At 43.1% G+C, this 18,325-nt stretch overlaps 1 protein-coding gene across 2 annotated transcripts in view; it reads left to right on the top strand.

Moving 5' to 3' along the window:
* Positions 1-18,325, top strand: part of LOC126108691 (zinc finger protein ZFP2-like) — a 174,262-nt gene that overhangs the window by 76,989 nt on the left and 78,948 nt on the right. The window contains exon 4 of one of the 2 annotated variants that reach the window (XM_049914008.1): positions 10,277-10,369. The exons of the other annotated variant lie outside the window; for it this stretch is intronic. Coding sequence (XP_049769965.1) covers positions 10,277-10,369 — 93 coding nt within the window. The remainder of the gene's footprint in view (positions 1-10,276; positions 10,370-18,325) is intronic. 2 annotated transcript variants of the gene reach the window in all.

An 18,325-nucleotide genomic window follows, 5' to 3' on the forward strand; every position in this document is an offset into this window, starting at 1 on the left:
TTTGCCCGAAAGTCCATGGGTGTAATGCTGCTACATTCTGGCTGCTAGGGTGGGTTGAGTAAGTGCACCAATGCTACAGCAACCAGGGTATCATGCTGGGTGCCACCAGTAACAAACAGCAACACAATTGGTTGTGCAGCTGCACCAATGTATGTCCACTGGCATGAACAGTGCAGAGCATGGCTCGTGGGGAAGGGTGGATATGTCAGCCGTACACTTCCAGAAGGTCAGTATGTCATTCACGTGATGATGCTGACATGTCTGATCACTCAAATATTGTGCCTGTTGGGCACAATGAACCAGCAGTACAGCCATGGACTAGTCTGTCTACAAATTTCTAGTCCATAGTGAAAACATTTCTACTTATAGTTCAACTCTGATCTCACATATGATTTCAGACTATCAGTCTATAGTTGCATAAAACATTGTCACTGAATCCTGATATAATCAGTACTTGAACTGTTTTAATATGATTCAGTGTTCAATATGTTGTTACGCTCACTATTAATCCGTATGTATAGTTTCTTAGACTATAAGCAACTTCTGTGTAATACAACGCAGTAACTTGAAACATGTAGTAAATGAAGTTTCACTTCACTGGTATATAAAAATTAATGAACTGCCATTAAAAAAGGATATCGTAACCCTGTTGCTTCAAGTGTCTGTGATCTTATTTACTTATCAGAATGCACTTCAGCAACATTTTCACAAAACTATCGGAGCCTTGCCATACACAACACTACACACGGGTGAGTCAATTATGACTCCCTTCATGCAGCCTGCACAATACACCTTCTTGGGGCAGAACCAGTCTTTTTTTTTCTTTTCTTGGAGGCACACCAAAGTACATTTCAAACTTTCATGACAACCCTATATGTGATTATGTTTCATAGGTGGAAAAAGCAAATGCACACACAATGCATACTTTTTTTGTTATGGAATGACTATGAGATACAAGTTTTACAAATTCCTTGCTTAAGACTCTTGAATAAGAACAGAACAATATAAAATAAACTTACGACTCTTAAGCAGGAACATAAAACTAAACATACGTAAAACGTAAATCTGGTGAGGTACTTGCCCTGGCGATTTTGGCAGAGTAGATTTACTGAAAGAGGAATAATCCAGAATTCCCAGAAATCTCCTTTGAATATCCACCAACATTTTTTACTGGCGAAACCAACAAAGAGTCGAAGGTAAGGCGGCCACACTGACAAAGGACCAAAGGATACCACCTGCCACAAGAAATTGGGCTTTTGGCAAAGATTATTCATGTAATGTGGGCTAGTTCATTTTAGAGTTCAATGTGTATAATATGGTACATATGTAATGATAGGCGATTTCTTGTAAATTGGTCTGCTTCAAGAAGTGGTATGGTGGTCTATTTTATTAACAGAATCTTCCATCGGTTCTTGGTAGAACAACATTATAATAATAAATGAAAAGCACCAGTTTGCTTTTGTTCTACAATATTATTTTTATTGCTAACCAGTTTTCGGATGTAAATGTCTGAAGCTGGCCTTGTAAGCCGAAAACTGGTTAGCAATAAAAATAATATTGTAGAACAAAAGCAAACTGGTGGTCTGTTTTCTATATTTAGGATATATCTGTGGATGATTATAAGATAGTGAAAATCTCGTGACATAACTGAAATGTATGCATGACATAGCAGTTGTGTTGTGACACGATTATTGAGAAATGCTGCTCCAGAACATGGGAGCTTGTGCTGCTCTGACTGATTCTGTTGATGGCCACTGAGAGCTGTATTATTCTCATATATGCTGATGGGAAAAAATTGCAACATCAAAAAATAACTAATGTAGATTAATGACACTTTGGGAATACATTAGTCTAGGTAACATATTTAACTCATTAACAATAGAAGATAACATCTTAATGTAAGTGTGAGATGAGCCATTGTAAATGTGAAATGCTTGATACATTATTATCCAGTGTAACTGCCACAGGTTCAATAAAAGGATGAAAACGTGGAACCACTGTATTGTACATGTGCTGGATGGCAGTTTGTGGGGTGGTGTTCCATGCCTGTTGCACTTGGTCAGTCAGTAAAGGGATGTATAATGCTGTTTGTGGATGATGCTGGTGTTGTCTATAACATTTCGTATGTGCTTGATTGGAAACAGATCTGATGATCGAGAAGACCCAAGCCACATGTTGACATTTTGTAGAACATGTTGGGCTACAATAGCGATATTTGGGCCAGTGTTATTGTGTTGGTAAACACCCACTGGAATGCTTTTGACGAATGGGAGCACAACAGATGAAATCACCAGACTGACATACAGATTTGCAATCAGGGTGCATGGGACAACGACGAGAGTGCTTCTGCTGTCAAACGAAATTACATTTCAGACTATAACTCCAGGTGTAAGTGCAGTGTGTCTAGCATACAGACATCATGGTTTCAGTCCCTCGACTGTTCTCCTAACCAACACCCGGCCATCACTGGCACTGAGGCAGAACTATGTTTCATCAGAAAAAACAACAGAACTCCACACTGTCCTCAAATGAGCTCTCGATTCACATCACTGAAGTCACAAATGGTGGTAGTTCAGGGTCAGTGGACTGCATGCTACATTGTTTCTGGCTCAGAGCTGTCCTTGAAGTAACCAATTTGTAACAGTTCATTGTATCACTATGGTGCTAACTGCTGTTAAAATTGCTGCTGCAGAAGCAGTATAATGTGCCAGATCCATATGCCAAACACGATGGCCTCATCTCTCAGTAATGCCATGTGAGCATCCAGAGACTGGTCTTCTTTAAACTGTACGTTCCTCTGACCACCACTGCCAGCAATCATTTACAATGTCAAGTCTTTCTACAGTATTGCAGAAGGAACATCCAGCTTCTCATAGCACTATTACATAACCTCATTCAAACTCTGTGTCATGTTGATAATGCCGTCCCTGTTGCCTTAAAGGTATCCTTTACTGCCATCAACTCATCACATCCAGTCTGAAAGGTAACTGACGCTCATGACCATTACAATGTGTATTTAAAGCAAACGTGATTTGTATCCCTATTGTGGTACCACTTGCACCACTCATCTGTGACTGTAGCGAAATTGGAATAGACATCATCTTTCAGATATAGAAACATCCCTACCAACTTTCATTTGTATCACACATCTCCTTCTTGGCATTGTTCTTTTTCTGTCAGTGAATTTAAGAAATCTCGCTAATAGATAAATCATATCTAGCAAATGGAATTTATGTCAAATTGACAAAATGTTTCCAGATGAACTTCTAATAATTATACCATTCTTTGTTTTTTGGACCAGTATAATGGCATTCCTTCTCCAATGTAATTACCAGGTGTTTACACACCTTTTCATTAATTTCCTGTTACATTACGTCCTCCATTATTGCATGACATTATTTCACACTCTCAGGCATTCTTGATCGTTCCTAAATTTAAGATTCATACTTCCTGGACACTTTCAACCGACTCCACTCATATTTTCAAAGCTGTTTACTTTAATTTTGTATGGTGAATTCACAACTAAACGAAAAAAAGTGGAATCACAGTCTGATGTGTGGTTCAGCTTCATGCTATATTTGTGCATGCTTCATTATGCCAGATGATGCATTGCTTTGTGCAACAACCAGCCACCTGGGCATCTGCAGAGGCTGAACTACTGTTCATGCAAAACTGTGTGTTGCTATGCCACATTTGTCGTAGTGATAAAACAGCTACTGTTAATAATCATGACATTCACAGACAGCAAGTAACTAATTGTGAAATCATTGGCAGGATTCAGCAGTCATCCTACGGCTAGACAAGTGATATTAAAGCATCCAAGGGGTAGCTGTTAAGTCTTGCGTGTAGCAGTCAAGGTATTAAGGGGGAGAAATTACGTATTAGATGTAAAAGTAGCACGCCTGAAAACCCCAGCTTCGACATGAATATAAAAGAGAACATTTTTGATCAACCACTAGTATAATTTGTTATAAAAAGATAGGAATTTTGCACACTATCTCTAAAAACCTTAAAATCTAGATAATGATCCAGTTATGATTTGAGTGGTGATACATGCAGCTGAAAGTTTCTGTATGGCCAAGGCAGGTGATGACGACTGTTACCTCGCCAACATAGAATCTTGATGATGATCTTTGTAAGATAAATATTGATCAATGTGAAAGAAGAACCAATTACCACAAATTGCGAGAAATGCCATGAAAACATATTGTTCTACAGTAATTAAGTATAAGACACTTAAGTGGGCTGGGCAACTGATATGCATGTCTGAACAAAGTCAAACCAAAACTCCTAAGAATGAGAATGCCCAAGGAAATGCACCTAGTAGAGGACCTCTAGAAGTAACGCTTGAATGAAGTCTTTACAGAAAAATGACCAGATGGAACATCGATAACACTGTTACTGAAGGCAGGATATGCACCAGAATATAAAGCGAAGGACATAAAAATGCCATGAAGTAAGTTATGTAAGTAAAACAACTGGTTCTCAGCAAAGACCCATGTGTAATATGTGGGTCACGTCATGTAGATATATGATAGTAAATAATTGGGGAACAAATTGACTTAATTAAGTTTCCTTGTGAATTGTAGATGAAAATCTCTGAAAAGACATTATATATATATATATATATATATATATATATATATATATATATATATATATATATATATAATAGAGGGAAACATTCCACGTGGGAAAAATATATCTAAAAAGAAAGATGATGAGACTTACCAAACAAAAGCGCTGGCAGGTCGATAGACACACAAACAAACACAAACATACACACAAAATTCTAGCTTTCGCAACCAACGGTTGCCTCGTCAGGAAAGAGGGAAGGAGAGGGAAAGACAAAAGGATTTGGGTTTTAAGGGAGAGGGTAAGGAGTCATTCCAATCCCGGGAGCGGAAAGACTTACCTTAGGGGGAAAAAAGGACAGGTATACACTCGCACACACACACACACATATCCATCCGCATATACACAGACACAAGCAGACATTTGTAAAGGCAAAGAGTTTGGGCAGAGATGTCAGTCGGGGCGGAAGTGTAGAGGCAAAGATGATGATGAAAGACAGGTGAGGTATGAGCGGCAGCAAATTGAAATTAGAAATTAGCGAGATTGAGGCCTGGCGGATAGCGAGAAGAGAGGATATGCTGAAGGGCAAGTTCCCATCTCTGGAGTTCTGACAGGTTGGTGTTAGTGGGCAGTATCCAGATAGCCCGGACGGTGTAACACTGTGCCAAGATGTGCTGGCCGTGCACCAAGGCATGTTTAGCCACAGGGTGATCCTCATTACCAACAAACACTGTCTGCCTGTGTCCATTCATGCGAATGGACAGTTTGTTGCTGGTCATCCCCACGTAGAACGCTTCACAGTGTAGGCAGGTCAGTTGGTAAATCACGTGGGTGCTTTCACATGTGGCTCTGCCTTTGATCGTGTACACCTTCCAGGTTACAGGACTTGAGTAGGTGGTGGTGGGAGGGTGCATGGGACAGGTTTTACACCGGGGGTGGTTACAGGGGTAGGAGCCAGAGGGTAGGGAAGGTGGTTTGGGGATTTCATAGGGATGAACTAAGAGGTTACGAAGGTTAGGTGGACAGCGGAAAGACACTCTTGGTGGAGTGGAGAGGATTTCATGAAGGATGGATCTCATTTCAGGGCAGGATTTGAGGAAGTCGTATCCCTGCTGGAGATCCACATTCAGAATCTGATCCAGTCCCGGAAAGTATCCTGTCACAAGTGGGGCACTTTTGGGGTTCTTCTGTGGGAGGTTCCAGGTTTGAGGAGATGAGGAAGTGGCTCTGGTTATTTGCTTCTGTACCAGGTCGGGAGGGTAGTTACGGGATACAAAAGTTGTTTTCAGGTTGTTGGTGTAATGGTTCAAGGATTTCGGAATGGAGCAGATTCGTTTGCCACGAAGACCTAGGTTGTAGGGAAGGGACCGTTTGATGTGGAATGGGTGGCAGCTGTCATAATGGAGGTACTGTTGCTTGTTGGTGGGTTTGATGTGGACGGACGTGTGAAGCTGGCCATTAGACAGGTGGAGGTCAACGTCAAGGAAAGTGGCATGGGATTTAGAGTATGACCAGGTGAACCTGATGGAACCAAAGGAGTTGAGGTTGGAGAGGAAATTCTGGAGTTCTTCTTCACTGTGAGTCCAGATCATGAAAATGTCATCAATAAATCTGTACCAAACTTTGGGTTGGCAGGCCTGGGTAACCAAGAAGGCTTCCTCTAAGCGACCCATGAATAGGTTGGCGTACGAGGGGGCCATCCTGGTACCCATGGCTGTTCCCTTTAATTGTTGGTATGTCTGGCTTTCGAAAGTGAAGAAGTTGTGGGTCAGGATGAAGCTGGCTAAGGTAATGAGGAAAGAGGTTTTAGGTAGGGCGGCAGGTGATCGGCGTGAAAGGAAATGCTCCATCGCAGCGAGGCCCTGGACATGCGGAATATTTGTGTATAAGGAAGTGGCATCAATGGTTACAAGGATGGTTCCCGGGGGTAACAGACTGGGTAAGGATTCCAGGCGTTCGAGAAAGTGGTTGGTGTCTTTGATGAAGGATGGGAGACTGCATGTAATGGGTTGATGGTGTTGATCTACGTAGGCAGAGATGCGTTCTGTGGGGGCTTGGTAACCAGCTACAATGGGACGGCCAGGATGATTGGGTTTGTGAATTTTGGGAAGAAGGTAGAAGGTAGGGGTGCGGGGTGTTGGTGGGGTCAGGAGGTTGATGGAGTCAGGTGAAAGGTTTTGTAGGGGGCCTAAGGTTCTGAGGATTCCTTGAAGCTCCGCCTGGACATCAGGAATGGGATTACCTTGGCAAACTTTGTAAGTAGTGTTGTCTGAAAGCTGACGCAGTCCCTCAGCCACATACTCCCGACGATCAAGTACCACAGTCGTGGAACCCTTGTCCGCCGGAAGAATGACGATGGATTGGTCAGCCTTCAGATCACGGATAGCCTGAGCTTCAGCAGTGGTGATGTTGGGAGTAGGATTAAGGTTTTTTAAAAAGGATTGAAAGGCAAGGCTGGAGGTCAGAAATTCCTGGAAGGTTAGGAGAGGGTGATTTTGAGGAAGAGGAGGTGGGTCCCGCTGTGACGGAGGACGGAACTGTTCCAGGCATGGTTCAATTTGGATAGAGTCTTGGGGAGTTGGATCATTAGGAGTAGGATTAGGATCATTTTTCTTCGTGGCAAAGTGATATTCCCAGCAGAGAGTACGGGTGTAGGACAGTAAATCTTTGACGAGGGCTGTTTGGTTAAATCTGGGAGTGTGGCTGAAGGTGAGGCCTTTGGGTAGGACAGAGGTTTCAGATTGGGAGAGAGGTTTGGAGGAAAGGTTAACTACTGAATTGGGGTGTTGTGGTTCCAGATTGTGTGGATTGGAATTTTGAGGTTTTGGAGGGAGTGGAGCTGGAAGTGGGAGATTGAGTAGATGGGAGAGACTGGGTTTGTGTGCAATGAGAGGAGGTTGAGGTTTGCTGGAAAGGTTGTGAAGGGTGAGTGAGTTGCATTTCCGGAGGTGGGAAACCAGAGATTGGATAGTTTTTTAAGGTAGAGGGTAGCATGCTGTTCTAATTTGCGGTTGGCCTGTAGGAGGATGTTCTGGACAACCGGTGTGGATGTGGGAGAGGAAAGATTGAGGACTTTTATTAAGGATAGGAGATGATGGGTGTGTTGATTGGCTGAGTGGATGTGTAGGTGAAGGATTAGGTGGGTGAGGGCAATGGATTGTTCGGTTTGGAACTGGTATAGGGACTGATGGAAAGAAGGGTTGCAGCCAGAGATGGGAACTTTAAGTGTGAGGCCTTTGGGGGTGATGCCAAATGTGAGACAAGCCTGAGAAAATAAAATATGGGAGTGTAATCTGGCTAGGGCGAAGGCATGTTTGCGGAGGGAATGTAAATAAAACTTAATGGGGTCGTTGTGGAGGTGTTGTGAGGGTGACATGGTGCTAGAAGGTGGAAAGTGGAACACGAGGCTGAAATGAAAATGAAAATAAATATATGGGGAGAGATAAAGGTAAAACTAGAAAGCAAATAGAGATCTGGTGTGAAAAAAGGCGAAAAAGGGTTGGTGAGCTGTGCTATGTTGATCCTGTGGTGAACATGTGTAGGTAGATAATGATGTGCATAAAGGTTAGGTGGTTGTGTTGCCGCCAAAACACGTTAAAGGGTGGAGAAATACGGGAAAATTTCGAAAAAAGTACGTGAGGATGTATTAAAAGGAGTGGTTTGGTGGTGGCAGATTATGGAAATGAAGCTAACAATTGTCTGATGAAGAAATAATGACGTTAAAACCAGTGGGAAGCGGCTAAAAATGATCGGTGATGTGAGAAAAACGGAAATGGAAATAAAGCAAAAGTTATTAAAACTAGACGAAAAGGTTGTTTTATAGCTGAAAGGAACTGTTTGTGAACTGGAAACGGTGGATTTTATAGCAGCGGTAGTGTTGAAAGCGGAAACAAATTTTTGGTTATGGTTTGGAAGTGGGTTACGTATTATTACGTATTATTGAGTATAAATCGGCGGGATAAAATTGTATACTGGATAACGGTAAAAAAGGAGAAGGTGAATAGAAAGTGAAACTGCTGGCAAAAACAGAAGGAGGAAATAAGACGACAGAAAAGACTACGAAATGTAACAGTGACAAAAACAGTAACAATAACAAACGTGATTGTTGGGTTCAAATTAATGATATGAATATAATAGAGGGAAACATTCCACGTGGGAAAAATATATCTAAAAAGAAAGATGATGAGACTTACCAAACAAAAGCGCTGGCAGGTCGAAAGACACACAAACATACACACAAAATTCTAGCTTTCGCAACCAACGGTTGCCTCGTCAGGAAAGAGGGAAGGAGAGGGAAAGACAAAAGGATTTGGGTTTTAAGGGAGAGGGTAAAGAGTCATTCCAATCCCGGGAGCGGAAAGACTTACCTTAGGGGGAAAAAAGGACAGGTATACACTCGCACACGCACACACACACACACACACACACACACACACACACACACATATATCCATCCGCATATACACAGACACAAGCAGACATTTGTAAAGGCAAAGAGTTTGGGCAGAGACGTCAGTCGGGGCGAAAGTGTAGAGGCAAAAATGATGATGAAAGACAGGTGAGGTATGAGCGGCGGCAAATTGAAATTAGAAATTAGCGGAGATTGAGGCCTGGCGGATAGCGAGTAGAGAGGATATGCTGAAGGGCAAGTTCCCATCTCCGGAGTTCTGACAGGTTGGTGTTAGTGGGAAGTATCCAGAAAGACCGCACGGTGTAACACTGTGCCAAACCACCTTCCCTACCCTCTGGCTCCTACCCCTGTAACCGCCCCCATTGTAAAACCTGTCCCATGCACCCTCCCACCACCACCTATTCCAGTCCTGTAACCCGGAAGGTGTACACGATCAAAGGCAGAGCCACGTGTGAAAGCACCCACGTGATTTACCAACTGACCTGCCTACACTGTGAAGCGTTCTATGTGGGAATGACCAGCAACAAACTGTCCATTCGCATGAATGGACACAGGCAGACAGTGTTTGTTGGTAATGAGGATCACCCTGTGGCTAAACATGCCTTGGTGCACAGCCAGCACATCTTGGCACAGTGTTACACCGTCCGGGCTATCTGGATACTTCCCACTAACACCAACCTGTCAGAACTCCGGAGATGGGAACTTGCCCTTCAGCATATCCTCTCTTCTCGCTATCCGCCAGGCCTCAATCTCCGCTAATTTCTAATTTCAATTTACCGCCGCTCATACCTCACCTGTCTTTCATCATCATCTTTGCCTCTACACTTCCGCCCCGACTGACATCTCTGCCCAAACTCTTTGCCTTTACAAATGTCTGCTTGTGTCTGTGTATATGCGGATGGATATGTGTGTGTGTGTGCGCGAGTGTATACCTGTCCTTTTTTCCCCCTAAGGTAAGTCTTTCCGCTCCCGGGATTGGAATGACTCCTTACCCTCTCCCTTAAAAGCCAAATCCTTTTGTCTTTCCCTCTCCTTCCCTCTTTCCTGACGAGGCAACCGTTGGTTGCAAAAGCTAGAATTTTGTGTGTATGTTTGTGTTTGTTTGTGTGTCTTTCGACCTGCCAGCGCTTTTGTTTGGTAAGTCTCATCATCTTCCTTTTTATATATATATATATATATATATATATATATATATATATATATATATATAAAGTACTTGTTGAACACCACGTTATATGTACATGTAAGTGTATAAACAGTTTTCATTTCGATTTTGTTTTCTTTTTTCAGTATCTTGAAGATCCATTGGTAAGGTCAGGGTCCACTGATTCTGTTGGGGAGTATCTGGAACTAAATTTGGAAGCAGAAGAAACTGAGGACTTTGTAAGCATTCACTTTATAGGTGCATTGCATGTGGAGTAAAAATATGTCATTAGCCAATTATGGAACGTAAATGATGCCTCACAGTGAGTTAAGCATAGATTAGCTGTTAACAATTTTCCAGCATTCTTGTATTATTGCACTTTGGTTAACTTATTTGCAAACTGTCAGTGCTGGAATTAATACAGAGCTATATATATATATATATATATATATATATATATATATATATATATATATATATATATATAGAGAGAGAGAGAGAGAGAGAGAGAGAGAGAGAGAGAGAGAGAAACATTCCACATGGGAAAAATATATCTAAAAAGAAAGATGATGAGACTTACCAAACAAAAGCGCTGGCAGTTCGATAGACACACCAACATACACACAAAATTCAAGCTTTCGCAACAAACGGTTGCTTCGTCACGAAAGAGGGAAGGAGAGGGAAAGACGAAAGGATGTGGGTTTTAAGGGAGAGGGTAAGGAGTTATTCCAATCCCGGGAACGGAAAGACTTACCCTTGGGGGAAAGAAGGACAGGTATACACTCGCGCACACACACACATATCCATCCGCATATACACAGACACAAGCAGACATTTGTAAAGGCAAAGAGTTTGGGCAGAGATGTCAGTCGAGGCGGAAGTACAGAGGCAAAGATGTTGTTGAAAGACAGGTGAGGTATGAGTGGCGGCAAATTGAAATTAGAAATTAGCAGAGATTGAGGCCTGGCTGATAGCGAGAAGAGAGGATATGCTGAAGGCCAAGTTCCCATCTCCGGAGTTCTGACAGGTTGGTGTTAGTGGGAAGTATCCAGATAACCCGGACGGTGTAACACTGTGCCAAGATGTGCTGGCCGTGCACCAAGGCATGTTTAGCCACAGGGTGATCCTCATTACCAACAAACACTGTCTGCCTGTGTCCATTCATGCGAATGGACAGTTTGTTGCTGGTCATTCCCACATAGAACGCTTCACAGTGTAGGCAGGTCAGTTGGTAAATCACGTCGGTGCTTTCACACGTGGCTCTCCCTTTGATCGTGTACACCTTCCGGGTTACAGGACTGGAGTAGGTGGTGGTGGGAGGGTGCATGGGACAGGTTTTACACCGGGGGCGGTTACAAGGGTAGGAGCCAGAGGGTAGGGGAGGTGGTTTGGGGATTTCATAGGGATGAACTAAGAGGTTACGAAGGTTAGGTGGACAGTGGAAAGACACTCTAGGTGGAGTGGGGAGGATTTCATGAAGGATGGATCTCATTTCAGGACAGGATTTGAGGAAGTCGTATCCCTGCTGGAGATCCACATTCAGAATCTGATCCAGTCCTGGAAAGTATCCTGTCACAAGTGGGGCACTTTTGGGTTTCTTCTGTGGGAGGTTCCAGGTTTGAGGAGATGAGGAAGTGGCTCTGGTTATTTGCTTCTGTACCAGGTCAGAAGGGTAGTTACGGGATGCAAAAGCTGTTTTCAGGTTGTTGGTGTAATGGTTCAAGGATTCCGGACTGGAGCAGATTTGTTTGCCACGAAGACCTAGGCTGTAGGGAAGGGACCGTTTGATGTGGAACAGGTGGCAGCTGTCATAATGGAGGTACTGTTGCTTGTTGGTGGGTTTGATGTGGATGGACGTGTGAAGCTGGCCATTGGACAGGTGGAGGTCAACGTCAAGGGAATGGCATGGGATTTAGAGTAGGACTAGGTGAATCTGTTGGAACCAAAGGAGTTGAAGTTGGAGAGGAAATTCTGGAGTTCTTCTTCACTGTGAGTCCAGATCATGAAAATGTCATCAATAAATCTGTACCAAACTTTGGGTTGGCAGGCCTGGGTAACCAAGAAGGCTTCCTCTAAGCGACCCATGAATAGGTTGGCGTACGAGGGGGCCATCCTGGTACCCATGGCTGTTCCCTTTAATTGTTGGTATGTCTGGCTTTCGAAAGTGAAGAAGTTGTGGGTCAGGATGAAGCTGGCTAAGGTAATGAGGAAAGAGGTTTTAGGTAGGGTGGCAGGTGATCGGCGTGAAAGGAAGAGCTCCATCGCAGTGAGGCCCTGGACATGCAGAATATTTGTGTATAAGGAAGTGGCATCAATGGTTACAAGGATGGTGTCCGGGGGTAACAGACTGGGTAGGGATTCCAGGCGTTCGAGAAAGTAGTTGGTGTCTTTGATGAAGGATGGGAGACTGCATGTAATGGGTTGAAGGTGTTGATCTACGTAGACAGAGATGCGTTCTGTGGGGGCTTGGTAACCAGCTACAATGGGACTGCCGGGATGATTGCGTTTGTGAATTTTGGGAAGTAGGGAGAAGGTAGGGGTGCGGGGTGTTGGTGGGGTCAGGAGGTTGGTGGAGTCAGGTGATAGGTTTTGTAGGGGGCGTAAGGTTCTGAGGATTCCTTGAAGTTCCGCCTGGACATCAGGAATGGGATTACCTTGGCAAACTTTGTAAGTAGTGTTGTCTGAAAGCTGACACAGTCCCTCAGCCACATACTCCCGACGATCAAGTACCACAGTCTTGGAACCCTTGTCCGCCGGAAGAATGACGATGGATTGGTCAGCCTTCAGATCACGGATAGCCTGGGCTTCAGCAGTGGTGATGTTGGGAGTAGGATTAAGGTTTTTTAAGAAGGATTGAAAGGCAAGGCTGGAAGTCAGAAATTCCTGGAAGGTTAGGAGAGGGTTATTTTGAGGAAGAGGAGGTGGGTCCCGCTGTGACAGAACTGTTCCAGGCAGGGTTCAATTTTGATAGTGTCTTGGGGAGTTGGATCATTAGGAGTAGTATTAGGATCATTTTTCTTCGTGGCAAAGTGATATTTCCAGCAGAGAGTACGGGTGTAGGACAGTAAATCTTTGACGAGGGCTGTTTGGTTAAATCTGGGAGTGGGGCTGAAGGTGAGGCCTTTGGATAGGAAAGAGGTTTCAGATTGGGAGAGAGGTTTGGAGGAAAGGTTAATTACTGAATTGGGGTGTTGTGGTTCCAAATTGTGTTGATTGGAATTTTGAGGTTTGGAGGGAGTGGAGCTGGAAGTGGGAGATTGAGTAGGTGGGAGAGACTGGGTTTGTGTGCAATGAGAGGAGGTTGAGGTTTGCTGGAAAGGTTGTGAGGGGTGAGTGAATTGCCTTTCCGGAGGTGGGAAACCAGGAGATTGGATAGTTTTTTAAGGTGGAGGGTGGCATGCTGTTCTAATTTGCGGTTGGCCTGTAGGAGGATGCTCTGAACAGCTGGTATGGATGTGGGAGAGGAAAGATTGAGGACTTTTATTAAGGATAGGAGTTGACGGGTGTGTTGATTGGCTGAGTGGATGGGTAGGTGAAGGATTAGGTGGGTGAGGGCAATGGATTGTTCAGTCTGGAACTGGTATAGGGACTGATGGAAAGAAGGGTTGCAGCCAGAGATAGGAACTTTAAGTGTGAGGCCTTTGGGGGTGATGCCAAATATCAGACAAGCCTGAGAAAATAAAATATGGGAGTGTAATCTGGCTAGGGCGAAGGCATGTTTGCGGAGGGAATGTAAATAAAACTTAATGGGGTCGTTGTGGAGGTGTTGTGAGGGTGACATGGTACTAGAAGGTGGAAAGTGTAACATGAGGGTTTTTTGAAATGCAAATGAAAATAAATATAAAAATATATGGGTAGAGATGAAGGTGAACTAGAAAACAAATGGAGATCTGGTTTGAAAAAAGGCGAAAAAGGGTTGGTTAGAGATGGGCTATGTTGATCCTGCTAACACCAACCTGTCAGAACTGCGGAGATGGGAACTTGCCCTTCAGCATATCCTCTCTTCTCGCTATCAGCCAGGCCTCAATCTCCGCTAATTTCAATTTGCCGCCACTCATACCTCACCTGTCTTTCAACAACATCTTTGCCTCTGTACTTCCGCCTCAACTGACATCTCTGCCCAAACTCTTTGCCTTTACAAATGTCTGCTTGTGTCTGTGTATATGCGGATGGATATGTGTGTGTGTGTGTGTGTGTGTGTGTGTGTGTGTGTGCGAGTGTATACCTGTCCTTTTTTCCCCCTAAGGTAAGTCTTTCCGTCCCTGGGATTGGAATGACTCCTTACCCTCTCCCTTAAAACCCACATGCTTTCGTCTTTTCCTCTCCTTCCCTCTTTCCTGACGAAGCAACCGTTTGTTGCGATAGCTTGAATTTTGTGTGTATGTTTGTGTGTCTATCGACCTTCCAGCGCTTTTGTTTGGTAAGTCTCATCATCTTTCTTTATATGTGTGGTTGTGTCGTATTTTCCAGAGTGGAAAAGTTATTAAATGTGATCATACACTGATCAGCCAGAACATTATTAATAGCTTCATTCTGTCAATGGCCTTGTCAAAGAGGGTGGAGGAGCAGACAGAGGTTCAAAGCACTCTCTTGTCCTTGGGGTGGGCAACTGTCCTCAAAGACAGAAGAATGAGCAATGAGTAACAGCATGAGGATGCAGAAGGCAATGAAAACTATGGCATTAAATACAAATTCGTGTATCGCCAGGATATGAAGCCTGTAATTGAAAAAAGTGTCATGTTTATCTGTCCACTGGCAAAAGATTGCAGAATGGTCCCCGAGTTGGATCTCCAGGAGGTGACTGCCAAAGTGGAGTTGACAGTGAGGAAGAGATTGCATAACCAACAAAAGGATAAAGTTCTATGAGTCGAGGTGTGGAATGTCAGAAGCCTTTTAAACTAGAAAATCTCAGAAAGGGAAATGCAAAGACTCAATCTATACATAGTAGGGGTCAGTGAAGTGAAATGAAAAGAATACAAAGTTCTCTAGTCAGATGAATAAAGGCTAATATTAACAGCAGCAAAAAATGGTATAATGGGAGCAGGACTCATTATGAATAGGAAGGTAGTGCAGAGAGTGTCTTACTGTGATATGGTTGTTCTTACCAGAATCAATAGGAAACCTACACCGACAATGATAGTTCAGTTATACATGTTGATGTCGTAAGCTGAAGGTGAAGAGATACAAAAAGTGTACGAGGTTATTGAAAGGGCAATACGGTACATAAATGGAGATCAAAATCTAATAGTCATGGGGGACTGGAATGCAGTTCTAGGGGAGAAGTACAAGAAACGGTTACTGGAGAATATGGGCTTGGGCAAAGAATGAGGGAGGAGAAAGACTAATTGAGTTCTGTAATAGACTTCATCTAGTAATAGCGAATAATTTTTTCAAGAATCACAAGAGGAGGAGGTATACTTGGTAAAGGCTGGGTGATATGGGAAGATTTCAGTTTACATCATGCTCAGACAGAGATTCTGAAATCAGATACTGGATTATAAGGCCTACACACAAGCAGGTAGAGACTCAGATCACAATCCAGTAGTGATGAAGAGTAGGCTGAAGTTTAAGAAATTGGGGAAGAAACAGTAAGCAAAGAAGTGGGACACGGAAGTGATAAGGAAAGACGAGGTACACTTGAAGTTCCCTAAGGCTATAGATACAGCAATAAGTAATAGAACAGTAGGCAGTACAGGTGAAGAGGAATGTACATCTCTAAAGAGGGCAGTCACAGGAGTTGGAATGAAAACACAGGTATAAAAAAGGTAACTGCAAAGAAACCATGGGTAACAGAATACTACATCAGATGGTCGGTGAAAGAAGGAAGTACAAAAATGAACAGGGAAATTCAGGAATACAGAAATAAAAGTAGCTGAGAAATGAGAAAAATGGGAAGTTCAGGGAAGCTAACATGAAATGACCGAATGAGAGATCTGAAGAAATCGAAAAAGAAGTGATTATCAGAAGGACTGGCTCAGCATATAGGAATTGATGCACAAGTCGCTGAAGTGGCGTCAAATCGATAGACATGCACCTGGCAAACGGTCTACCCGATGGGAGGCCCTAGTCACACGACATTTACATTTAGAATATAGGAAAGTCAAACTAACATTCGGTGAAATTAAAAGCAAGGGTGGTAACAGTAAGAGTGGAATGGGAATTCGACTGGTAAATGCAGGGGAGAGAGTGAGTAGGTGGAAAGGGTACATTGAAGACCTCTGTGGGGCAAGTACTACTGACAAAGATTTGTCTGATGTGATAGAAGAAGAGAGAGAGGACTCAATTTAGAAGAGAGAGGGCATCCAGTGTTAGAATCAGAATTTAAGAGAGATTTGGTGGTCTTGAGACCAGATAAGGCAGAAGGGATAGTTAACATTCCATCAGGATTTCTAAAATAATTGGGTGAAGTGGCAACAAAGGGACTAATTCACATTGGTGTGTAGAATGTACGTGTCTGGTGACACACCACCTGATGTTGGAAAAATATCACCCACACAATTCCGAAGACTGCAAGAATTATCGTACAATCAGCTTGACAGCTCATGCATCCAAGTTGCTGACGTGTAATATATAGAAGAATGGAAAAGAAAATTGAGGATGTGTTGGATGATGATCAGTTTGGCGTTAGGAAAGGTGATGGCACCAAGAAGCAATTCTGACATTGCCATTGATAATGAAAGCAAGACTAAAGAAAAATCAAGACATGTTCATAGGATTTGTTGACCCAGAAAAAATGATGCAAGATATTCTAAATTCTATATAGATGGGTGATATACAGTATGCACAAGAGCCAAGAGAGAATAATAAGAGTGGATGGCCAAGAATGAAGTGCTTCAATTAAAAAGGGTGGAAGACAGGGATTTAGATTTTCGCCCTTACTGCTCAATCTGTACATTGAAGAAGCAGTGATTGAAATAAAAGAATGGTTCGAGAGTGGAATTAACACCCAAGGTGAAAGGGTATCAATGACATGATTCACTGATGACATTGGTATCCTAAGTGAAAGTGAGGAAGAATTAAATGATCTGCTGAATGGAATGAACAGTCTAATAAGTACGAATATGAATTGAGAGTAAATTGAAGAAAGACGTAATGAGAAGCAGCAGAAATGAGAACAGCGAGAAACTTAACCTCAGGCTTGACGGTCACAAAGTAGATGAAGGTAAGGAATTCTACTACCTAGGCAGCAAAACAACCAATGATGGATGGAGTAACGAGGACATCAAAAGCAGATTAGCACTGGCTAAAAGGGCTTTCCTGGCCAAGAGAAATCTACTAGTATCAAATTTGTGGAAGAAATTTCTGAGAACATATGTTTGGAGCATAGCATTGTATGGTAATGAAACATTGACTGTGGGAAAACCAGAACAGAAGACATTTGAAGCATTTGAGATGTGGTACTACTGACGAAAGTTGAAAATTTGGTGGACTGATAAGGTAAGGAAGTAGAAGGTTCTGCATAGAATTGAAGAGAAAAGGAATATGTGGAAAACATGAACGAGAAGAGGGGCAAGATGATAGGACATCTGTTAAGACATCAAAAAATGACTTCCATGTTACTACAACTGTAGATGGCAATAACTATAGAAGACAGAGACTGGAGTACATCCAGCAAGTAATTGAGATTGTAGGTTGGAGTTGCTACTCTGAGAGGCGCAGGACAGGAATTTGTCGTGGGTTGCATCAAACATGTCAGAAGACTGATGACTCAGAAATAACTAATAGCCAGTATGTCCACCTTTGCCATGTATAACAGCAGGTATGTGTCACGGCATGGAAGCATTGAGGCCTTGGTAGGTTGCCGGAGGGAGCTGGCATCACATCTGAACACACAAGTTACCTAATTCGCGTAAATTCCGGGCAGGGGGATGATGACCTTTGATGTCATGTTCAATCACGTCCTAGATATTTTCAGTTGGGTTCAGACCTGACGAGTTTGGGGACCAGCACAGCAATATGAACTCATCACTGTGTACCTTGTACAACTCCATCACACTCCTGGCCTTGTGACATGGCACATAATTTTGTTGGGAAACACAACTGCCAGTTGGAATCACAATTGTCATGAAGGGGTTTACGTCTGCAACCAGTGTACTATATTCCTAGACCATGTTGGTGCCTTGCAAGAGCTCCCACAGATTCCCACATGAATGTTCCGCAAAGCATAATGAAGCCATCACCAGCTTGTCTCCATT

This window comes from Schistocerca cancellata, chromosome 11 (assembly GCF_023864275.1).
Source record: "Schistocerca cancellata isolate TAMUIC-IGC-003103 chromosome 11, iqSchCanc2.1, whole genome shotgun sequence".
NCBI classification, from domain to species: Eukaryota; Metazoa; Arthropoda; class Insecta; order Orthoptera; family Acrididae; genus Schistocerca; species Schistocerca cancellata.